Source organism: Malus sylvestris, chromosome 8, assembly GCF_916048215.2.
Source record: "Malus sylvestris chromosome 8, drMalSylv7.2, whole genome shotgun sequence".
Classification (NCBI taxonomy): Eukaryota; Viridiplantae; Streptophyta; class Magnoliopsida; order Rosales; family Rosaceae; genus Malus; species Malus sylvestris.
Window position 1 is genome coordinate 12880964 of NC_062267.1, and position 23643 is coordinate 12904606.

The 23643-nt window shown below is 39.8% G+C and overlaps 2 protein-coding genes and 1 long non-coding RNA gene across 4 annotated transcripts in view; 2 read left to right on the top strand and 1 right to left on the bottom strand.

The window, feature by feature from the left end:
• Positions 1-6322: 6322 nt before the first annotated feature.
• On the top strand, positions 6323-6896 carry LOC126631374 (cysteine-rich receptor-like protein kinase 29). Its single transcript, XM_050301521.1, has 2 exons — positions 6323-6466; positions 6585-6896. The coding sequence occupies exons 1-2, from the start codon at positions 6323-6325 to the stop codon at positions 6894-6896; spliced, it is 456 nt and encodes a 151-aa protein (XP_050157478.1).
• An 11299-nt stretch (positions 6897-18195) lies between these two features.
• Positions 18196-23643, top strand: part of LOC126631250 (cysteine-rich receptor-like protein kinase 29) — a 36138-nt gene continuing 30690 nt past the window's right edge. The window contains exons 1-3 of one of the 2 annotated variants that reach the window (XM_050301426.1): positions 18196-19068; positions 19367-19489; positions 19630-19751. In XM_050301426.1, the coding sequence (XP_050157383.1) occupies positions 18240-19068; positions 19367-19489; positions 19630-19751 (1074 nt within the window). In that variant the 5' untranslated portion in view covers positions 18196-18239. The remainder of the gene's footprint in view (positions 19069-19366; positions 19490-19629; positions 19752-23643) is intronic. The other variant, XM_050301427.1, reaches the window with a different exon arrangement.
• On the bottom strand, positions 20415-21821 carry LOC126631255 (uncharacterized). Its single transcript, XR_007626334.1, has 3 exons — positions 21519-21821; positions 21254-21366; positions 20415-21101 (listed from the first exon to the last, which is right to left on the bottom strand). It is a non-coding gene; the product is annotated as an uncharacterized LOC126631255 (long non-coding RNA).

A 23643-nucleotide genomic window follows, 5' to 3' on the forward strand; every position in this document is an offset into this window, starting at 1 on the left:
TACCAAAGTTATTTGTAGCCGTTCTTATGGAGCCAAGGTCGAACTGCAAGGCTTCTGTATCAAGAATTTCATCTGCTTCTTTACATGAGAGAGATGCAATATGAAACCAAAAACTAAATAAGGCCATTGCATGCATATTTAATTAAAAGGATACATATATGTTTGAGTCTACGGTTATATCAATAGTAGGTGTTCCATGAGGTCATTCTGTTTCAAGGGAAGTAAAAATTAACTGATCTAAACTTACCTCCAAGTTTTCCCTTCATCTTCTTCACTCTCAGAATAAATGCAGATCGATATAATTAGTAGCAGGGAAATAACAACCGTGACAACCGTAATGATGACAGTCTGAGAAGTATTACTCTTCTTTCCTGCAAAAATCAGAAATATAGCTTCTCTGATCATATCAGATTATATATGGGCCTTTCAATTAGCTAAATCTTTTCTACGACTAGGTATAACATGGCTCACTGACCTTTTCAATAGGATTTTGAAAACGAAGAAGATGCCGAATGAGTGGCGAATGAGCACTTTGGTGCCTATCTACAAGAATAAGGGCGATGTACAAAATTGCATGAACTATAGGGGAATTAAGCTAATGAGTCATACAATGAAGCTCTGGGAAAGAGTCATTGAGCATAGATTGAGGCAAGAGACACGGGTTTCGGACAACCAATTCGGGTTCATGCCAGGGCGCTCAACCATGGAGGCAATCTATCTCTTACGAAGATTGATGGAAAGATATAGAGATGGGAAAAAGGATTTACACATGGTCTTTATAGATTTGGAAAAAGCGTATGATAGGGTCCCAAGAGACATTCTTTGGAGGATTTTAGAGAAGAAAGGAGTACGAGTAGCATATATCCAAGCTATACAGGATATGTATGAAGGAGCAAAGACTGCCGTAAGAACTCATGAAGGACAAACCGAAAGCTTTCCCCTAACTGTAGGATTACATCAAGGCTCATCCTTAAGTCCTTACCTTTTTGCGTTGGTAATGGATGAGTTAACAGGACATATTCAAGGTGATATTCCTTGGTGTATGCTTTTCGCAGACGATATAGTGTTGATAGATGAAACTCAGGAAGGGGTAAATGCAAAGCTTAACCTTTGGAGAGAAGTGTTGGAATCTAAAGGTCTTCGCCTAAGCCGATCAAAGACAGAATATATGGAGTGCAAGTTCAGTGCAAATGGAGGCCAAAACGAGTTAGGGGTGAGGATCGGAGATCAAGAAATACCAAAGAGCGACCGTTTTCGTTACCTAGGATCTATCTTGCAAAAGAACGGAGAATTAGATGGAGATCTCAACCATAGAATACAAGCTGGATGGATGAAGTGGAAGAGTGCATCCGGCGTGTTGTGTGACCGCCGTATGCCACTGAAGCTCAAGGGAAAATTTTATAGGACGGCAATAAGGTCGGCGATGCTGTATGGCACAGAATGTTGGGCGGTGAAGCATCAACATGTACACAAAATGAGTGTAGCGGAGATGAGGATGCTTCGTTGGATGTGTGGGCACACGAGAAAGGATAAGATTAGGAATGAGGATATCCGGGGTAAAGTAGGAGTAGCCGAAATTGAAGGAAAGATGAGAGAAAATCGGTTACGGTGGTTTGGACATGTGCAAAGAAGGCCTACTGACGCTCCGATTAGAAGATGCGACTATGGGACAGAGGTTCAGGGCCGAAGGGGCAGAGGAAGACCTAGGAAAACTTTGGAAGAGACCCTAAGAAAAGACTTAGAGTACTTGGATCTAACGGAGGACATGACACAGGACAGAACACAATGGCGTTCTAAGATTCATATAGCCGATCCCACTCAGTGACTTGGATTTTCCAAGTCTCCAACCGAGAAGTTTTCCTCACTCGGGAAATTAAGGGAACACTACCTCAACCTATATGCTCCACTCACAAAGCTTCAACATACAAGCTTCAAAAAAAGAAAATTCAAAGAACTTAGCGAAGAAGGCTTTGGTGTATTTAACACAATACGTTGAAATGAAGGAAAGCTTATTTATTGATATCCCCGATAAGTTACAAATATGTACATATACTTGAGTCAAAATAAACAAACAAGAGGGAGCCTTCACAAAGGTTGCTTAGGAGAAGTCTCAGCAGTCGGTAGAGCCCCAGAAAGAGAAGGCACCGGAGGGGGATCATTCGGAGCCTCAGTACTGGACAAAACCCTAGAAGGAGGAGGCATCAGAGATTGATCATTTGGAGCTTCATTACGTTGTACAGCCCCAGAAGACGAAGGCAATAAATGCCTTTGAAACAAACCCACAAATCTCTGATGATCAAGTAAAACCTGACCATCAGATTCCTTCATCTGGTCAAGCTTCCTCTTCATGTTTGTAGCATAGTCATGTGCGAGCCGGTGCAACTGTTTATTCTCATGCTTGAGCCCTCTAATCTCCTGTTTGAGACTCATCACTTCAGCCGCCAATGATTCAACTTGGCGGGTTCGAGCAAATAGGCGTTGGGCCATATTAGACACAGAACCTGCACACTGAACACTGAGAGCCAGAGAATCCTTAACAGACAACTCATCAGACCGTTTGGAAAGTAGTCTGTTATCTTTGGGAGTGAGAAGGTTCCTGGCCACTACTGCAGCGGTCATATCATTCTTCATCACGGAATCCCCAACGGTAAGAGGACCAGTAGGGGAGACGAAGGATGGGCGCCATATGTTGTCTGGAGAAGGCGGGGCTGCCTCTTCAACAAGGTTCAAGTCAAAACGACGGTCGGAGGGGCCAGACATTTTCAAAGGTGTTGAAGAGAGAAGAGGTCGGACAAATCAAGATCTTAGAAGTGCAAGAATGGAGCTTCTACTGGTGGATATTCAAGTGTGCTTTGGAACTAAATGTCAGCCCCTATAAAAATCTGCACTCGACGAAGCTTCAGAAATCGAAGAGGCGCCTGCTCAAAAATCGAAGAGGCGTTTGCTTTCTCAAAAGCTGGGCTGCTCAGAGACCACGAGGGTCGATCTCAAAAATCGAAGAGGTGTTTGCTTTCTCAAAAGCTGGGCTGCTCAAAGACCACAAAGGCTGATCTCAGAAATCGAAGAGGCTTGCTTTCTCAAAAGCTGGGCTGCTCAGAGACCACGAGGGCCGATTTCAGAAATCGAAGAGGCACCTACTTTTCCAGCCTTGTCAGCACCTGTCACACACACACTCAGCTTTGCGGAAATTATGGGCATTCTGTCGAAGATTTCTGGCGAAGTAGAAAGCACATGAATCGTACTGTTCAATCACCCACTTCCCACACACAACAGTAGCTCATGGGTACCACAGATAACTTTGCCAAAGTTCTCTGACAAAGTTGAGACACGTGAAGCTTGCAGCTCCCACTACATCGCTCTGACCAAGAAGGGTAAAAGAATTGCAAAGAAACAACACTAACAAAGTTTAGACACATAAATTTTGAAGGTCTAGCTACCATATTATTACCCACAAGGGTAAAGGAACAGTACCACTGCTGGATAATTGGAAAGTCCCGGTGTGTCAACCTCTGTGCTTCGTGGCAAGGTAGACTAGCAAACATGCCCAACCTTTACTCACATTCGAGAAAACACTCCTAACAAGATTGCTTGCTCCAAAATCGAAGAGGCACCGCCCTCCGAATCTCGAGAGCCAGACTCCCAACATGATTACTTTCTCAAAAATCGAAGAGAGGGTAAAGGAACAGTACCACTGCTGGATAATTGGAAAGTCCCTGTGTGTCAACCTTTGTGCTTCGTGGCAAGGTAGACTAGCAAACATGCCCAACCTTTACTCACATTCGAGAAAACACTCCCAACAAGATTGCTTGCTCCAAAATCGAAGAGGCACCGCCCTCCGAATCTCGAGAGCCAGACTCCCAGCATGATTATTTTCTCAAAATCGAAGAGAGGGTAAAGGAACAGTACCACTGCTGGATAATTGGAAAGTCCCTGTGTGTCAACCTCTGTGCTTCGTGGCAAGGTAGACTAGCAAACATGCCCAACCTTTACTCACATTCGAGAAAACACTCCCAACAAGATTGCTTGCTCCAAAATCGAAGAGGCACGGCCCTCCGAATCTCGAGAGCCAGACTCCCAACATGATTACTTTCTCAAAAAACGAAGAGACACCGCTCTCCGAATCTCGAGAGCCAGACCCCCAGCAGGATTGCTTTCTCAAAAATCGAAGAGGCATTGTTCTCCGAATCTCGAGAGGCAGACCCCCGACAGGTCTGTAATCTTCACACGCAACATCAGCTTTCCAGATACCACAAACCACTTTTTCAAAGTGCTCTGACAGAGTTAAAACATGTGAAGCTGGCAGCTCCCACTACCGTGCTATAACCAAGGAGGGTAAAGGAATAGCATTATTACTTGATGTTAGGGAGACTCCTATATATGTCGACTTCCATCCCTAACGGACAGGCAGACCTGCAAAAATGCTCAACCCTTTCTCTTATCTGAGAGGGCACTCCCAACAAAGCCTTTCGAAATATTCAGCTTTCTTTCCCCCCGATAATACCTCTGTAAACAAGCTATACTAGAGCAAGAATATCTCATATCATCAGGGTTAAAAGCAAGAGTATCCCATATCATGCTTTTTCCCTGTCTTTTCCTTTGGCCTTGTTCTTACCTGCAAGACAAGGAGAAAGAGAGCAATCAGTCAGCACTTGGAATCAAGCTTCCAGCCAGGAACTGACTGCCTGGAACCCCTTACCTGATTACTTACCTGGCATTGCTCTCGAGTACTCATCTTCAACATCTTATGCTTCCAGGGAAGATACCGCATCTGCCTGAGGAACAGATAGGGCAAGTGAGAAGGATACAAGGAAGCATGTGGAGACAAGCGTAACAGCACACGTGCCGATACATCCACTACTCTATCAAAAGCAAAAGTATCCCATATCAGCAGGGTCGAACGTACTCTAGATTTGATGGACTTGTTTTGACCCTCAAATTCTTCAGTCGGCCTTATACTCTGGAGGAAACCAGAAAACCCTCCAGCCCAGTTCAAGAATAAGCCTGTGGAAAGTTACTTCTTCAAAAGCAAAAGTATCCCATATCATCTCTCCTCATTTTTCTTCTCTTTATCCTTCATGCTGCCTGCAAGATAGGGAGAATGTGAACAATCAGCCGGAGCTCTGATTGCTTACCTTGTCTGTCACCTCTTTCAGCAGATCCCCCAGCTCGGCGACTTGGGGGACTCCTACTACATGGTTTGTATCTCGCTTGACCAAGAATGAAACTACAAGTAAGCTTCAAGTGAAATTGATACATTACCTTGTACATCTCCACCAGTTACAGATACCACCCCTGGATGGAGGAAGAGTACTTCCAGAGAAGATGCCACATCTACCTATGAGACAGATAAGGCAAGTCAAGACGATACCACACTCTGGTACTTAGAAGTTTCGTGGCTACGAGATCATTCTCCCACAATATTTCCTAATGTCATTTGTACTAACCTATGTACTTGTGTAAACCCTTCACAATTAATGAGAACTCCTCTATTCCGTGGACGTAGCCAATCTGGGTGAACCACGTACATCTTGTGTTTGCTTTCCTATCTCTATCCATTTATATACTTATCCACACTAATGACCGGAGCAATCTAGCGAAGATCACAAAAAGTGACCGTTTTCGCTACCTAGGATCTATCTTGCAAGAGAACGGAGAATTAGATGGAGATCTCAACCATAGAATACAAGCTGGATGGATGAAGTGTAAGAGTGCATCCGGCGTGTTGTGTGACCGTCGTAGGCCACTGAAGCTCAAGGGAAAATTTTATAGGACGGCAATAAGGCCAGCGATGTTGTATGGCACAAAATGTTGGGCGGTGAAGCATCAACGTACACAAAATGGGTGTAGCGGAGATGAGGATGCTTCGTGGGATGTATGGGCACACGAGAAAGGATAAGATTGGGAATTAGGATATCCGAGGTAAAGTAGGAGTAGCCAAAATTGAAGGAAATATGAGAGAAAATCGGTTCCGGTGGTTTGGACATGTGCAAAGAAGGCCTACTGACGCTCCGGTTCGAAAATGTGACTACGGGACAGAAGTTCGGGGCCGAAGGAGTAGAGGAAGACCTAGGAAAACTTTGGAAGAGACCCTAAGAAAAGACTTGAGTACTTGGATCTAACGGAGGACATGACACAAATGAGCGCAATGGCGTTCTAGGATTCATATAGCCGACCCCACTTAGTGGGAAAAGGCTTTGTTGTTGTTGTTGTAACAATACAAGTAAATTAACAACACACAACAAGATAGTTTGGGCATAACCATTACAAGTTTCAAATATTATAACAAAAGCTAACCTTGCTTTCGTTGATATGCAGTAGTTACATGGCTCCTGAGTATGTAATGCGTGGGCACTTTTCTGTTAAGTCTAATGTGTATAGCTTCGGTGTGTTAATTTTGGAGATAATTACTGGACAGAAAAATAGTTCTTTCCGTCATAGTGGGAACGTGGAGGACCTTCTAAGCTATGTAAGTAACACAAAAAGTTGGGCTATGTACATATCCCTGCAATTTATTAAGATTAAACTAACGAAAGAAAGGTCCTATCTGACTTTGTTAATTTCTAACTATTCGCAAAATTATGCAGGCATGGAAAAGTTGGAAGGAGGACACGGCTTCAAATTTAATAGATCCCATGTTGAAGAGTGGTTCAATACCAGAAACAATGAGATGCATCCACATAGGATTATTATGTGTGCAACAAAATATAGCTGATAGGCCAACCATGGCTGCTGTTATTCACATGCTTACTAGCTACTCTCTTGACCTTCCAGTACCTTCACAACCAGCATTTTTTATTGTTGGATCAGATGTGACTGCGGTCCAAGGGTTGAATCAATCTCGAAGTAGCTCTATCCAACAATCAGTAAATGAGGTTTCAACAACAATCAGTAAATGAGGTTTCAATTACCGAACTATCTCCTCGGTAGAGCTTGTTGATGTGCACTCCACTGTGAGATGTTTCCAGTGTAATGGAGCATCTTCGATGAGAGGATAATTCTGGTGCGAAAAGGTTAGATCGGTCTAAAAGCAACTATGTACAAAAACTGCCACATTGATAGCTTCGATTCCAAGTTGTTGCCTTACGAGTTGATCGATGATGCAATGAAATATTTATGTTGTTTTGTAACACTTTTGGCCCATTCTTTTTTATGCGATTCATTGTTTAGCTATACATGTTTCGATTAATCTCAAGTTATTGGGATCCATTGGCCTTTCTTTTTTGTTATTCGATCAATAGTCTACATTAAACTAAGTAATGAAAAGGGGGATTTGAGATGCAGAGACGTGTCCTAAATTCTGTTTTCTCGAACAGTCGAATCATTCTCTAACATTGTGATGGAAACCGATTTAGCACTTCAACGGCATGAGAAGAATATACTCTGTAGCTAATGGGATATTAAAATCATGACAATATCACTTTTTGAAGCTCTAAGTACAAGGACATTATAAATTTCATTTTCTTCTATGTTTTATAATATTCCATTTTATTATCTTTTAGTCTTATTCTTCCATTTTATTTGTCTCTTCCCTGTCCTTTAATTTCCGTTTTATTGCAACCGCGTGGATATGTCATTTGGTCTGGCAGAACCCAAATCTTGGAAGTTCTTGACCTGTCCTCACTCTCCTCAACCACTCCCCTTTGAATCTTAGACCAAGTTTTTAGTTTAATTTATTTTAGAAAATGATGAAATATAAATTGCATTAAAAGAAGTTAATAATCATAGTATGTTCATTAAGTAATTAAAAAATTACTAAGCTTGAAATGTATGGTCCGTCTCCCTTTTCTCTCTTAATCGTAATAAACAACATCATTCAAGTCCTTCCTCAGCCAGCACATTTTCAATTCAAATGTTGCTCCAACTACAATGGTAACTACACCACTAATAGTACCTACCACACAAACTTCGATCGCCTTCTCTTCCCTCTCCCAGCTAACGGGAAGGATTGGGGTTTTACATCTCCTTCTTATCCCCAACAGAACGAAGACAAATTTAATGCAATCGGGGTCTGTAAAGGAGATGTTGAACCCGATGCCTGCAACACTTGAGTTAGTGACTCCACACATTTTCCCACGCGAGAGCTAAAATGCAGAGATTAATATGTTGGTATTGAAACGTCATCATATCACGCACGATATAAATTTTCTATATATGCCTAAATAAACATTTAATTAGTTAACTTTCGAACTCCTCAAATGCAGGGTAGGCTTTTAAATGAAGAAGATGTGGCTGTGAAAAGGCTCTCTAGGTATTCTTCATAAGGGGATTTAGAGTTCAAAAATGAGGTCTCCTTAGTGGCCAGACTTCAACACCGAAATTTAGTTAGGCTTCTTGGTTTTTTGCAGTGAAGGGGGCATCCAGACTAGGCAATCCCAAAGAGGAATTTTATTCCAACCGAGCTCTGATATGCGGAAATGCTTTAGCCAAGTCAGCCAAGATAGTTTGATCAGAAATGCTCAGGTCCGATACGTAGGGTCTGACGAAAGGATTCCAAAGGTGTTTATGATCCACATGCAGGCAATCAAGTCCCCAAATAACCTTCGTTTCAAACTCACTGGAAACTGATAAGAAATTCAAAATAAGGAAGGAATCTTCCCTTAGTGTCATGTTGCGTATATCAAAACCCTTAACTCTGAATGGGGGCAAAAAGAACATACAAAAACAACATAAAGGCTAGGCCATTCCAAACACAAGACGGCACTTTCCCATCCTTAATCCGATCAATGCACCAAGACAAGTGCAGAGCAAAATATCGTCATCATAGGACGCATTGACATCTTCATATCAGTCCGATACTAGTTCTCCAACCAAAACTAGAAGCTTGGCATATACATCTATTGAAGAAATTTTTTTTAATAGGTTGCAAATATGTGAGCACTCCATTTGTCCCGAATGACAAGTTGAAGAAGGATGATGGAAGGAATCCAATGTTGTATCACAGATCAAAGCACATTGGCAAGAGGTACCACTATATTAGAGATGCATTATAGTCAAACATAATTAATTTGATCAATTGCAAATCTGAGGAGCAATTGGCTGATATTTTCACATAGAGTTTGTCAAAGGATATGTTCTGTATACTCAGATAATTCTTGGAGTCAAGCCTACAACAAGATTAGAAGGGAGTGTTGATGAGTAAGCATTGTTGCAAAAACCATTGCTGCTGAGAGTGAATGAAGAATAAAGCTCAGATTGCAGGAATTGTTTTTAAGTTTGAGTAGTTTAGATTTATGTAATCCAAGACTGATTATACTATCAAGGTTGGAACGTGGACTAAATGTGATTCTTCATTAGTAGTCCTTTTTCTTTTTTTCTGCTTCTCACAAGATTCCTTGGCATGTGCGCATTCGTTGGTTAAATTGCCTTGCTCGGCTCTTCTGCATGCACGTTTGTGTCACTCATATCTTTCGAGAGGGTAATGCAGTTGCTGATAATTTGGCTAATTTCAATGGGATCATTATGGGAGTTTATATTGGGATTCTTGTCCTCCTTGTGAAACTTCTGCTTATATTCACAACTTTTCTTCAAGACCTAATTTTAGGTTTTGCTAGGTTGGTCCCTGATGTTTTCTTTTCGTTGCATGGAGTGAAAGAGGAAAGCTAAAGACTTCTTACTAGATCATAGCGTTTTTGTTAATTGCTTTTAGCGGGGTATTGGCCTAGTCCCCCCCCACTTGTTTTACTTTTCCAATTTTTTCTTAATATTTTTAATAAAATCCAGTGGAGGGGGGATGGGCCGAGGGTTTCTTGGTGCAACAGTCCTTTCTCCTTCGGAAAAGGGCTGGTATCTCGCGCACAACTGTTGATGAAGAGCTAATCTCACCTAATACGTCTCTACAAGATTAAAGAAAAAAAACTATAATATTTAAAGAGTGAGAAAAACATATGGGTTGAAGCAAAAGGAAATTTGGCATTGCCACATAAGCCTTCAAATTTATATTTGACCACTGTTTTAAAAATCCCCGCCTAGCGCCCTCTAGGCAGCTGGCCACCGCCCCGATACTGCCTAGGCGTTTAAAAATTAAGAAATGGGACCTAGACTTATTGAGTCGCCCACCTAGACCGCCTAGGCACCCCGCCTAGCCCGTCCAAACCTGGCTAGGCACCTGCCTAGTTCGCAACTCACTTAGACAGAAATAGATAGCTTTCATTTTGCATTTTATTTTTTTCACTAAATTGTAAGAGATTTGTTGAATACTTAAATGAACATACATTATATGTTTGTTGCCCCTGTTTTCATTATGTTCCAATATTTCATAATACATATGTCATTTTATTTTATAGTTTATGATGAAATTATATATATTTTAAGTATAAACAAACACATATTTACATGAAATACAATATATTTACTGAAATCCACCTAGTCTGCCTAGGCCCCGCCTAGCTGCCTAGGTGCTAGGCCTCAACCTATCGCTTGACTTGCGGCTAGCGTCTTTTAGAATCTTGTATTTGACAATTTTTTTGGACATCTCTTGAAATGAGAGAGAGAGAGAGAGAGAGAGAGAGAGAGAGAGAGAGAGAGAGAGGGATGAACGGTGTTAGGACCCGTCCCCAATTTTACAATATTTTGCTTCGAAAATAGTGAAGTGATCAAAATGCCCTTAGAGGCGAGATATTTTGACTATTGTGTCATGAGATGTATGACTCATTCTTTTAGCGTACTCTTAGGGTGCGTTTGTTGCGCCGGACTGTCTCGAACTGGACTAACTGCAGGGATTAAGCTGGACTGACTTAGACTAGACTAAGCTTAGGATAGTGGATTTTTTTTTTTTTGGAAACTATTGAAAATTAACATTAGCCAATTGACATTTTTAATTTACTTTTGCCTTTAAAAAACAAATATTATTATGTCATTCTATAAAAAACTATCTTCTACCATTGGAAGAAGAGAACCAGCTCACAAACCAACCACATTTCTCAAACTTCTGGATTCCCCTTTCTTTTGTCAATCTCTCTTTCTCACTCTTCACTTCCTCTCACAATCAACTACACCCACTTCAAATCCCACGGCAAGCTCATCCCATTCGCCACCGACAATCAACATCACCCACTTCACATCCCACGGCAAGCTGAAATTGTGCAGAGGCTTCGTCGGTTCGTCCTCTCGGTGCCCATCGCCATGGACTTTGCTGCCTTTATTTCTCACGCCTCGGAATTTTCTGGGAAGAGAGAAGAATTTTTATTAGGATTGTTGTTTTCGTTTTGGTTTTTTGTTTTGAATATGGGCATGGGTAGCTTGGGTTTCAAATCTGGGTTTAAGATCTGGGCATGGAGGCAAATGGGGTTGCAAAGAGGCATGCTTGTAGACGACACTGTTGCACACAACGCAAGCTCGGAGACGAGGTTAGCAATCCCAAACGTTTTGAGGGGCCTCGCTAAGACCATGCAGTGAAGGACTTAGTCGGCACGAGTCCGACTTAGTCCCATTAAACTTTGTCTCGCTTGCACCAAACACTGGACTAGTAAGCCAGTCTAGTCCAGTGAAACTTAAGAAGGTCAAACAAACGAGGCCCTATATTACTCATCGTTACGAACGCGTTAACGCAAGCAAAATTGAATTCAGAGCTATAACGAAGATTTTACAAATTTCAATACGTCGAGGGTAATTCAGTAATTTCACGTTTCGCGAGATATTTTCTTGTTTCGTCTTTTATGGTCTTGTATTGTGAGCCAATGAGGCCTACACTTTTGTCCCCATGTCCCCTTGTCCCCTTTTCCCCATAATTCATCTTTCTCCCTCACTTCACTCTTTATTTTCACTATCTCTCTCTAACGCTCTCAAATTCTCTCACCCTTATCTCTGTGAAGCACAGAGGCACCGAGACGCCACCACCACTTGCCCACACCGTCAAGCCTTACCACCAAACCACCACCACCACCATTTGATCCTCCTCGTCTCAAACCCAAGCCAAGGCCTTGAAACCCTCACAGTGGCAAAGGCATGATCACTGTTTCATGTTGTTTCTGATATTCCTCGTCTCAAACCCAAGCCAAGGCCTTGAAACCCTGACAGTGTTCATCTTCTTCCCCAACAAACCCATGATGAGCTCTCGTCGTTTCCAATGAAGCTAAATCTCATAACTAACTTAGAACGTCATAGATCACTGTTTCATGTTGTTTCTGATATTCCTGAGAGATTGGTGACATTTTGACATAAAAAATATATCGAAGGGTTTTCCCCCAGTTTACGGTGACCTCCACAACCTTTAGACCATTTTTTGACCAAACCACAGTGAATTAGGCGTCAAGAAGGGTACCAATTTGTTCGTCTTGTTCCGAGGTATGATTTTCATTTTTGAATCACTCAATTTCGTTGAGTATTGAAGAAGTTATGGAGCTTTGAAAAATCCTTAGAAATCCGGCCAAAATCTGCATAAACAAATGGGTTTCCGGCAAACCGAGTAGATCCCCCGAGTCTATTTTTGGCATCTTTTTAGTGAAATTCCGAAGTTTTGAAGTAGTAGACCGGCTCGGCGACTCAGGTGACTTTTTGGTTGATCGCTGACTTTTTTATGAAATTTGCCCAAGACCTTTTTTAGGATATTTCAACGCTCTAATTCCAAATACATTCTCCGTTTTCCCAAATTCAATCATTTTAGTAAGGTTTTACCAATTGGTCATTTTATGTGCTTAGATGCATTTGTTAGTGGCGACCCAATGCTTCCTAACTTGAACGGCTCTTCGGTGGTGAAGTATTTGTGAGTGGACCCCTTCCTAAATGCATGATTTTCATGCTAGAAATGCATACATGAAAAACATGATTTCATGACTTTACATTTCATGAAATATTATGATTTCATGTTTTAAGAAACGCTCATGAATTATCGAATTTACATCCTTTGAAATATTTATTAATATGCTTATGAATATGGTTTATGATGATCTTTTAAGCTAGAACGGTCCTATGGATTTATGATATGAAATATTTGGATTATATTTTATGTGCTTGCTTAGTGGGTAATCATACAACGCATACACACAACACGAGTACGTACCTATTTATGGTCATATGACCCCCCGTTTACGCGTATTGAGGTACTTTTTGATTATACTCCCAGCTTCACTAGTCAAGACTACTGTCAGTGTGATATGTTTTTTTTCTTCTCTAGCGCAACCCAGAGTCGTACAGCTTCACCTTCGAGTGATGGACCATATTTCTTCACCGGCGTAACCCAATGTCATACAACTTTTATTTCTTCTCTGGCATAACCCAAAGTCGTACAGCTTCACTTTCGAGTGATGGACCACATTTCTTCACTAGCGTAACCCAATGTCGTACAGCTTCACCTTCGAGTGATGGATTTGCCTTTGATCGTCTATGATACCACTAATAAGTACATTATGATATATGTTTTACAGAGGTTTTATGGCATGCTAGGATTTTCAGGAAAACCTACTACATATTATGCTATATGAGTTTTCTAAAACTGGGGGTTAGTACATTTTGAATAAAAGCGATTTACTTATCATTATTATAAACTTTAGTCCACTCACTCTTTGTTTTGCGCCCCCTTAAAGACTTAGAAACGAGGCGTACGATCTCGGTATTGAGGCATTCCTGTACTGGTAGCTTTGAGTCCTCCTCTCTGTGTAGGACCTCTTTCTTTGTATCATACCCTTTTGTAATATTATTTATGTTGTATTCTTGATTAGTAGTATGCTCTGAACATGTTCATGTATTCTCATATTTTAATAATTAAGGTTACGTATTTTTATTTATGTTTGATCTTTTTGGCATAAATTGCATGCATGTTTTACATCTTCTTGACATATGCATATTAAAATGGTTTTCGTCACCCCCGGGTTTCGGCCTGCATGTGCCCATCCTAGTGTTTGGAGGATACCGGGAATGAGGCATGTCAAGCGGTGGGGTTAGTGGCTGCGGGTCTGCTGTCCAAGTTTTGGTGTCTCGTTTATGTCTCCTTATTTAGTTGACATGTGTTCATTCAATTAACCCAAAACTTAACACCATTAACTTTTAATATATTTTTGACAAAAAAAAATCATTTTACCATATTAAAATAAAGAAACTAAACATAAAATAAAAAGGGGGAATTACTATTATCACTCCAAAAATCTCATTTGACACTCCAAACTTTCTATAATTAGAAAGAAAAATACACTTGTGAGGAGTGTAGAATGAGATTTTTTGAATGCTCATAACAGTTCCCTAAAAATGGTTGACATTAAAAGGTCATGCTCCTTTCCAAGCCTGGAGTAAGTAGTCATTCCTCTTTCCTTCCCAAGCCTAGAGTAAGTGGTCGTTCCTCGTTCTTTCTTGCTTCTCCTGTTCCTTGCAAAAAAAAAAAAATTGCAGAAACAAACATTGAAAATGAAACGCATATAGATAAAATACCGACAATCATAATTCTTCTAAAACCAACATTCACACTCAAACCCCCAAAATCCATGCCGCGAGGCCAGTTTTCAGACCCACGACCAGTATGGGTTTGTTTCTTTCTGATGCAATCCCTAAATCGCTTTATGGGTTTTGGTTATGACCGGAGTCGTCATGGAAATTTTCTTGAATTTGGTGTTCTGGGGTTCCCAATTCTAGCAGTATGATTATTAACCAAACCTTCCACCTTTATAGTTTAAACCGAGGGCTTGGCAATAATGCCATAGAAGGCACACTCACTCAATGGCATGCTTTGTAACTCCACAGGAAGAGCAGTTGGTTCTTCATCTCCAAACTCATCATCAGAAACTATATCCAACATGAGAAGCTGCTTATGAGCACATTTGTGTCCCTTATCCCACTTGTCATCACAAAACCAACACTCACCCCGTTCTCTTTTTCACTGAACCTCCTCAGATGTTAATTTCTTATAAGGCAAGGCAGGGACTCAATTCCGTCCCGTGTTGGGATTAGGGAGAGGGTTTGGTCTGGCCGAAGGAACATGTTTATGGGACACAATTTTAAGATCCATGAGTTTAGCATCAATTTGCACTGCTAGAGCAATGGCATCATGCACCGAAATAGGTTTCAGCAATTTAACATCATACTTCAATTCACGCTTTAATCCATCAATAAAATAACTCTTCAACATAATCGGGCCAACATCAGTAGTATGATTAGTGAAAAGAGAATTCAGTGTAATCCTCAAAATCCGAAGGACCAAATTCCTAGCACAATGCAGTGGTGAACTCGGCCCAAGTTAGAGTGGAACGGATGCGATCACGCCATCTGAACCATTGCAGCGGCTCATTCTCAAAGTGAAAAAAAGGCGATTAGGACCTTTTGGTGATCGAGGGTGTGATAGTAAGCAAAGTACTGCTCAGCCTTGTAGATCCAAGCTGAGAGATCGTTGTCGTCGGTGAAACGGGGAAAATACAGACGATGCGGCCACTGAGGGCGAAGAGTGAAACTGCCTCCGTCGAAAGAGTCTCTACGTGGAAAACACGGAGGCTCAAGATAACGGAAATTGTCATCGTCAGTTGCACATGCTAGGGTTAGGAATATGATAGCACCAAAGCTCAGCAACCCCTTTCTCAACCTGCAAGTTACCAAATAGCAATGGAGGATGATGGGAAGAAAAGAGAGAGACAAATGTTTTTTGTAATATTATATTGATTTTTCCAATTAACTGTTTGAGGACAACCCCACCAAATTGATTACATATATGTTTCCACTAACACCAAATGCTAGCTGGCCATACGACTAAAACAACTTGATTACTACTAATTACGATCAAGATAATCACAATCGTAACAGAGCGAGTGGCCAATTACTGCCTAATTTGACAGATCTGGCCTGAACTAAGCTCGCCGACTCTCTATAAATCGTCGAAAAACGTAGCAATTAGGGTTTGAACTGAAAATCACAAATTCGAGGCATATTTTCACATATATTAAGTGTAGAATGTACCTGAGGTTATGAAGAGTTGCTTGAGACCAACCTCGAGGTTGGCCGTCGCCGGAACCGTATGAATCGTCACCAGAACCCTGAGAAAGCTTCAGCCTCTCCTCCTTTTAAGTAGCAAGACCCACCTTATCAGTATCTCAAGTCTTTCGGGTCCCCTGTAGGACACAACTGCTTCCTCCAATCTCTGTATACTCTTCTTCACACTTCTAAAGCTCTGATCTCCCCGTAAACAAATGCGAATGAGAAAAAAAGGTGGAAAATGTGAAAGATGATGGAAATCATGAAATTACCATTCGGTCCTGGAACCATTTAGTGGCTTGGCCGATGAGCTGGACGACGGAGTCGGCGTAGTTCCCGACGGTGCAGGTGACGTTGTTCTTATTGCCAAACTCCACCACCTTGCTCACCGCCAATCTAGGCCATGACATTTTCTCTGACATTTTAACACAATAACAAAAAAACAAAAAAAACAAAAACACACACACACACATTAACAATCCCAAATTTCAAATTATAATGCAATCAAATTAATCCCCTACTTACCTACTCATTTCTCAAATTAATCCCCTACCTACCTACCTACTCATAACTAATTTCCAATATCCGCTCCCCATATCTCAGTTTAAGCCCTTAAACCATCCTTACAGAATTGGTCAATCTGTTCCTAATTTCTTCCTTCATCCCACACATAAGCTCTCTAAGAACTACAAACTCTCATTCCCCATAAGTACAACTTCCCAACAATATACTCCCTAAGAAAATAATACTGAAAACTTAAAAATGCCGAGTTGGTACTTTGGGATGCAAGGAGTACCAGTTCTAGTCTTACCATCTGAGAGAATAATGTAATTTCTCAAGGACAAATCATAGAGAAAAAAGATCGAAACAAATGGCTTACCAATTGAGTGGACTGCGTTCTGAAACAACGGAAGCATGCCAAGCAAAATAAAACCATTCCTACACAATTGACAAGGGGGGTTTGAAAAGGACAAAAACTATATTTAATGAAACAAACAGATGAAAGCATGGATTTTTAGGGATGTGATATCCACACACCCCTTTTTACTTCTCTCACACCTTTTTAGTTTTCGGCCGTCGGATCAGATGAATTGAAGAAGATCAACGGACATAAATTAATAAAGGGTGTGTGAGAAGTAAAAAGGGGTGTGTGGATAACACACCCCGGATTTTTATTGTCTTAGCCACATACCCATCCCATATCTCTATCTCTATCTCTATCTGAGAGGCATGGCCTCCCATCCCTGAAACCCTCACCGAATGACAACACAGTCTCTCTCCATCTCCCTTTCTCCTCTCGTTTGTGCTAAGCCAGCCAATCCGCCTCAAATCATACGAACAAAATTGCCCTCCTAAGTTTTGATAATTACCCTCCAACCCGTGATGGCAGTGATGTAAATAAAGCAAAATCGAGTGTCAATTATTTGACTGTAGCTAATGTCCCGTCAAATTTAGAAGGTTTTTTATATTAGCATCCCATAAAATGTTGAATACACCCCACATTAAAATCTAATATTAATGACTAATTTATTCTACTATGTAATGACAATTTTGACCTTATTAGGTTTAAAAATAATCAAAATTTTATAAATACACCCCAAATCACTTTTAACGTATTATTTATCTATTTCAACTATCAAAACCCCTCCCATTCTCCATTGTTGAATAAAACCCTAAGCAATGAAACTACAAACATGTTGATTGAGAACAATAATTTTTGATGAATGGAACACGAAATCGGTGTTTCGAAAGCTTTGAAATCATTATTATTGTTATTGAAAAACGTTCAAATGAACCTAAACATTTTTTGAAATCATTCAGCAAACTAACGTTCAGATAGTTTGAAATCATTCGGCAAAATAAAAATGAGTGTTATAAGATTTGAGAAATGTGGGTTGTGTGTAGAAAATATAAGATGTATATTAAGAATATGGGGTGTGAGGATATTATGGGAAAGGAAGTGGGGTGTATTAAGATAATTTTTAATTGAAAAAGTAAATGTGGGGTATATTAAGTATGTGAGGTTTATTCAACAATTTGTGGGGTGCTAATATAATAAGCCATTTAGAATAGATAATTCTTCACTAATACGCAAAAGGGCCGAGACTGCGTTTTAATCCGACAGCACCTACAATTCCAACACAAAAGAACTTGGATTGGAAGGTTTATCAACCGCGGCGGCTAAACCTCACGTGTCCACAATATTTCATGTTGTCTTAGTCAGAAGTCATACCAGACTCATTCCAGTCAAAATTTCAAATAATTAAAATAGTCAGGAACTGGTGAGAATGTTCCTCCCATTGGCTTTTAATAAGCCTACAGTTGACGATCACATTATTCTTTTAACTTTTGCCATGGTTTCCTCAAGATTAATCAGATTATTGTTCCTTTGTACACACATCTTGGTACTCATCATCAACGTTAATTTCACTGAAGCCCAGCTTGGAAATGAAATTCCATCAGCCCACTGTTTTTACGACAAAGGTAACTACACCACTGGCAGCGCCTATCAAACAAACCTCAATCGCATCCTCTCCAACTTATTCGGTGCCAACAACGGCTACGGCTTTTACAATTCCTCCCTTGGCGAAAACAGCAACAGAGTTTATGCAATCGGGCTCTGTCGAGGAGATATTAAAGCAGAAGCTTGCGGTCACTGCCTTTCTGACGCTGCAAACGGTCTCACAAGCACTTGTCCTAATCAGAAGGAGGCAATTGGATGGTTACCCGATTGTATGTTACGCTACTCAAACCGCTCCATATATGGCATAATGGAAACTAATCCGGGATTCGACGCTTACAATAAAGAGCTTGTATCCACGGGCTTAGATGCGTTCAATCAAGAGGTCTCTCGCTTATTTAATGGACTAGGAGGCAAAGCAGCAATGGGTGGTGATCTTCGCAAGTTTGCATCAGGAAACGCGACCATTCCAAGTGCTAATATAACAATATATGGTCTTGCTCAGTGCACCCCAGATTTGCCCGAGCAACGTTGTATTGATTGCATAGAGTATGCTTCGGGAGGTCTTGGATCATGTTGTAATGGATCAATTGGCGTGCGAGCTGTGACCCCAAGCTGTAGCTTAAGGTATGAATCTAACCCCTTTGTTGGAGATACAAATGAGACACCACCAGCATCCCCACCATTAGCACCACCACCTGCCAATACTACGATTCCAGGAGGTATTACATATGTCAAGTCCCATTACTCTTTGAAAAAAAAACGTGGTTTAATTATTTGAGTTGCAAATTGGACATCTTGGCATCATTTTTCTATCCCACCTTATTCTGAGTAATATGTCTGATTATTTCCTTCGGATTGTAGCACCAACTAGAAACAAATTAATTTGTAACTTGGTTCTCAAAGTTTAATAAATTATCCTTCGTTATACCTAGGGATAGAAAATATTTAGATAACTGAAAATTAAGGCCCATATATAATCCGATATGATCAGAGAAGCTATATTTCTGGATTTTGCAGGAAAGAAGAGTAATACTTCTCGGACAGTGATCATTACGGTTGTCACAACAGTTGTTTCCCTCGTACTAATTATATCGATCTGCATTTATCTGAGAGTGAAGAAGATAAAGGCAAAACTTGGAGGTAAGTTTAGATCAGTTAGTTTTTACTTCCCATCAAACAGAATGGCCTCATGGAACACCTATATGTATCCTTTTAATTAAATATGCATGCAATGGCCTTATTTAGTTTTTGGTTTCATGTTGCATCTCTCTCGTGCAAAGAAGCAGATGAAATTCTTGATACAGAAGCCTTGCAGTTCGACCTTGGCTCCATAAGAACGGCTACAAATAACTTTTCTGAAGCCAATAAGCTTGGACGAGGTGGATTTGGTACTGTTTACAGGGTAATGAATCGTATCATTAAAGATGTCAGTTAAATTATTATTGTGAGAAATAAGTTAACATTCTAGATGGTGGTTGAATGCAGGGTAGACTTTTGAACCAAGAAGATATAGCGGTTAAAAGGCTTTCTAGAGATTCTGCACAAGGAGATGTAGAATTTAAAAATGAGGTCACGTTAGTAGCCAAGCTTCAACATCGCAATTTAGTTAGGCTCCTTGGTTTCTGCTTGGAAGGAAACGAAAGGCTTCTTATCTATGAGTTTGTCCCTAATGCAAGCCTCGATCATTTCATATTTGGTAGGGTTGAGAACTTGGATCTCTGGTTTTAGTTTGGAATGCATTGTAAATTCTTCTATGTAAATGCTTCCCAAAAAGTGTACACTGCAACAAACGTCAATAACTGTCATTATTATACAATCTTCTTGCTTGAATGTGCAGATCCGATCAAGCGTGCACATTTGGACTGGGACAGTCGCTACAAGATCATATTAGGAATTGGGCAAGGACTCCTTTACCTTCATGAAGATTCTCGTCTTAGAATAATTCATCGTGATATGAAAGCAAGTAACGTTTTGTTAAATGCAGAAATGCAACCCAAAATTGCAGATTTTGGCATGGCAAGACTGTTTGATCTTGATCAAACACAAGGTGATACCAGTCGAGTTGTAGGGACTTAGTAAGTACTAGCAGATCTTGTACGGCTTATAATCTCAAAGTTCATGTCATTTAACAATACAAGTAAATTAAGAACACACAACAAGATAGGAAATCTCCCAACAGTTTGACAAAACATCCATAATCATAACAGCAAATCACCAACAGTTTTTAATATTCAAACCTACACAGTTCTTTGTTTGATCTTCCTACTTCCTAGTTTGCTTGTAATTTAAACTAAATACAACCAACAACAAACATTTGTTCCTGTAAAATACCCAAAATAATTCAAACAAAATTGGTGGGGCATCTCAAGAAGCCGAACGGCAGTTCCCGTTCTCTTTGTTCCGAAAAATGGCGGCAATATTCTATGCCCTGCTACTAAGACATGCAACTGCCATTCTCATTTCTGGTTTCTTGACGGAATAAATATGCCTAAGAAGAACGAAAAAATGGTGGCTTGATTTGTAGGTCTCTACCAATCAGTGCACTGATATATATATATACATCTCCATGTCCAATAGCCACAACCGCAATTGCAATCCCCAAATGTAAGAAAATACAAAATCCTGAAAGCTAGCATTTAGTACACATAATTTGAAATTAGATAATATTGCAGCAGCAGCAACAGCATTTAGTACCTAGTGGAAGTCAAACTCATTGAACATAGTCTAGCTATGTAACATACAAATACAACCTCTGCAATCAATAAACAAAAACCAGATTTTAAAAATTTAAATGTGCGAAAATTCAACAAAGAAAAGAGAATCCAGAAATCAAACCCATCAATCAATTCATAAAATCAATTGCTAATCACAAAATTACCCGCCCAATTCTGCCGTAAAACTCACCAGCAAGCTTTTCTGGGTTTAAATTTTTCTTCGAATTTTGGGTTTCTCTTCGTCAATAAACTGCGGGCTTGATCAAGATCCGTCAAACTCCTACTGGGTATAGACCGATCTCCCTGAAATTGCAGATACATAAACAAAATTGAAAACCAAAATTCCTTCGAATCAACACAAAATTGAAAAAAAAAAAAAAAAAGCGATAAATAAATAGTCCAATTACCGCTCTAAAAACAGTGGTAAATTAGGATTAGAGTTTCACAGTTCTTACCCAAATTCGAGCCTACCCACAACAACTCCAGTTCTTTCAGCCTCAAATGACCATTACGAAGACGAATCTTAAACATGCAACACAGAAACGAATTAAGTTCCTAAAATTTCGTAGAAGATGACGACGCGGTGACTACGTGGAAAGAGACAAGGGCAGACATGAAATAACAGTAATTAATTGGGGAGCAAATCCGCCATTTTACTGTTAATAAGCAGTGCACTCTCTCACACGATAAACAGTACTTTTCTGCTGGCTTTTAGTATATGGATAATTTGCTTTTTGTTATAATATTATGAATCATTCAATATGTGGATGACCAACCCATTACATCTCACTCATCCCACTCTACATGTCCTTTCACTAGGAGTTGACACTGCTTGCTTTTAGTGTTCCTACTTTGCATATAAATCAAAGAAGATATGAAGAGAATAAATGAGAAGAAAATAACGGAAGAGAGAAGCCAGAAGGCTCATGGCAGAGAAATGAAAAAGAGAGGAGAGAAGAGATAGAGTTATCTTTGTAATCTTATTATTTCAAATTATAAATGAAAGCATCACTACTGTCCCGAGGATGTACTCCAGTCACACTGATCATAGAGGAACCTCGTAAATTTTGTGTCTTGTTTATTTATTCCACTGCATACACCGTCAATTTTACAACACGTTATCAGCAAAAGAAGCTCTCGTGTCAGTGAAAAGCACAACGCCACAAACCATGTTCACATATGTCGCCTGGAATCTCACAGATAAGAAAATCTTTTCATTTCATCTTAAAATCTTTGTACTACTGATTTTCCTGAAGCAAATATATATATGTTGTTGTATGACTGTATATCATCCTTTGCAGAAGTAAAAGAGTACATACTCAAAATTCATAGAGAATCTGACAGCCATGTAAACAGCCTCGAAACTCCAACTTGCAAACACCAGATTGAAATACTTTCTTCTTCAAAGTTCTTCGTCCACCCAGTACCTACAACATATCAAATTTTCAAAAAATTCCAACCCTGTTATCATCGCAGATGCCTGAAATACTAAACCAGTTTTCAATTTCAGCAAAAAATTGGACAGGCACCTTATGAGTACCAAAACTCTATGTCGGTACTCAGATCAAATTGTTTATTCACGAAAGTTGTTCGGTATCCTCCTATCCATATCATACTAAAATTTGAGCTAAATCTAACGGTTTGATCTTCTCATAAGTTGCAGACACTCTTAACTCCAAAACTTATGGGAACTGTTTCGACTCTTTCGAAACTCAAGGAGGAGGAACACCAATTGAAACTTATTGTTACTATTATTTCCTGAGTAACCAAAATGACTTCAGAACTGTGAAATAAAAATAAAAATAAAAGGAATCAAACAAAAGAAGTGGTAGACCAAGAAAAAGAAAAAGCAAAAGATGAGAACTTAATCATTGCATTTTCTGTTTTGGCATATTTATGTGCATGGTGTTGGTTTAAAGTCTTATCACAAGTTCTGTTTATTTACAGTAGATAGAATTATTACCGTTTGCTTTAAAGCTTTAATATTTATGTGAATGGTGCTGAATTAAAACCCTTATCACAAGCTTTATTTACTTAAAAGCAATTTATTTACCATGGCTGGAATTACCGCCTATTACTTTAATTTATTTATTGTACTTCTTTTTGTTACGATGAGTACATATTGGACCCAAAGTTTCTTGATTAGATTAGAACCTGAAGTTTCTTGATCCTCATCACATAAAATGATTAGACCCAAAGTTCCATCATGCAAAAAGATCAAGAATGGAGTCCCTAGATCCTCAAGATTGGACATGAAGTTCCTTGATGAGTACCTTAAGTTTAAAGAGCCGAAGTACGATAACTTAATTGTAATAAAGGTCATGAGAATCCCAATTCATAGGCTATTAAATAAGAATCAGAAGTTCCTTGATTTATGTAAATGATGATATAATGCATATTTACTGAAGAATTTACATCTCAAAGTATTAATGATTATTGCATGTCATTGGGCATTGATGTTGAACACCATGTTCCTCATGTTCATACTCAAAATGATTTAGTAGAAGCATTTATTAAGCGGATGAAATTGATTACCTGCGCCCTGCTCATGAAAAAGAAATTGCAAGATGGGGACATACC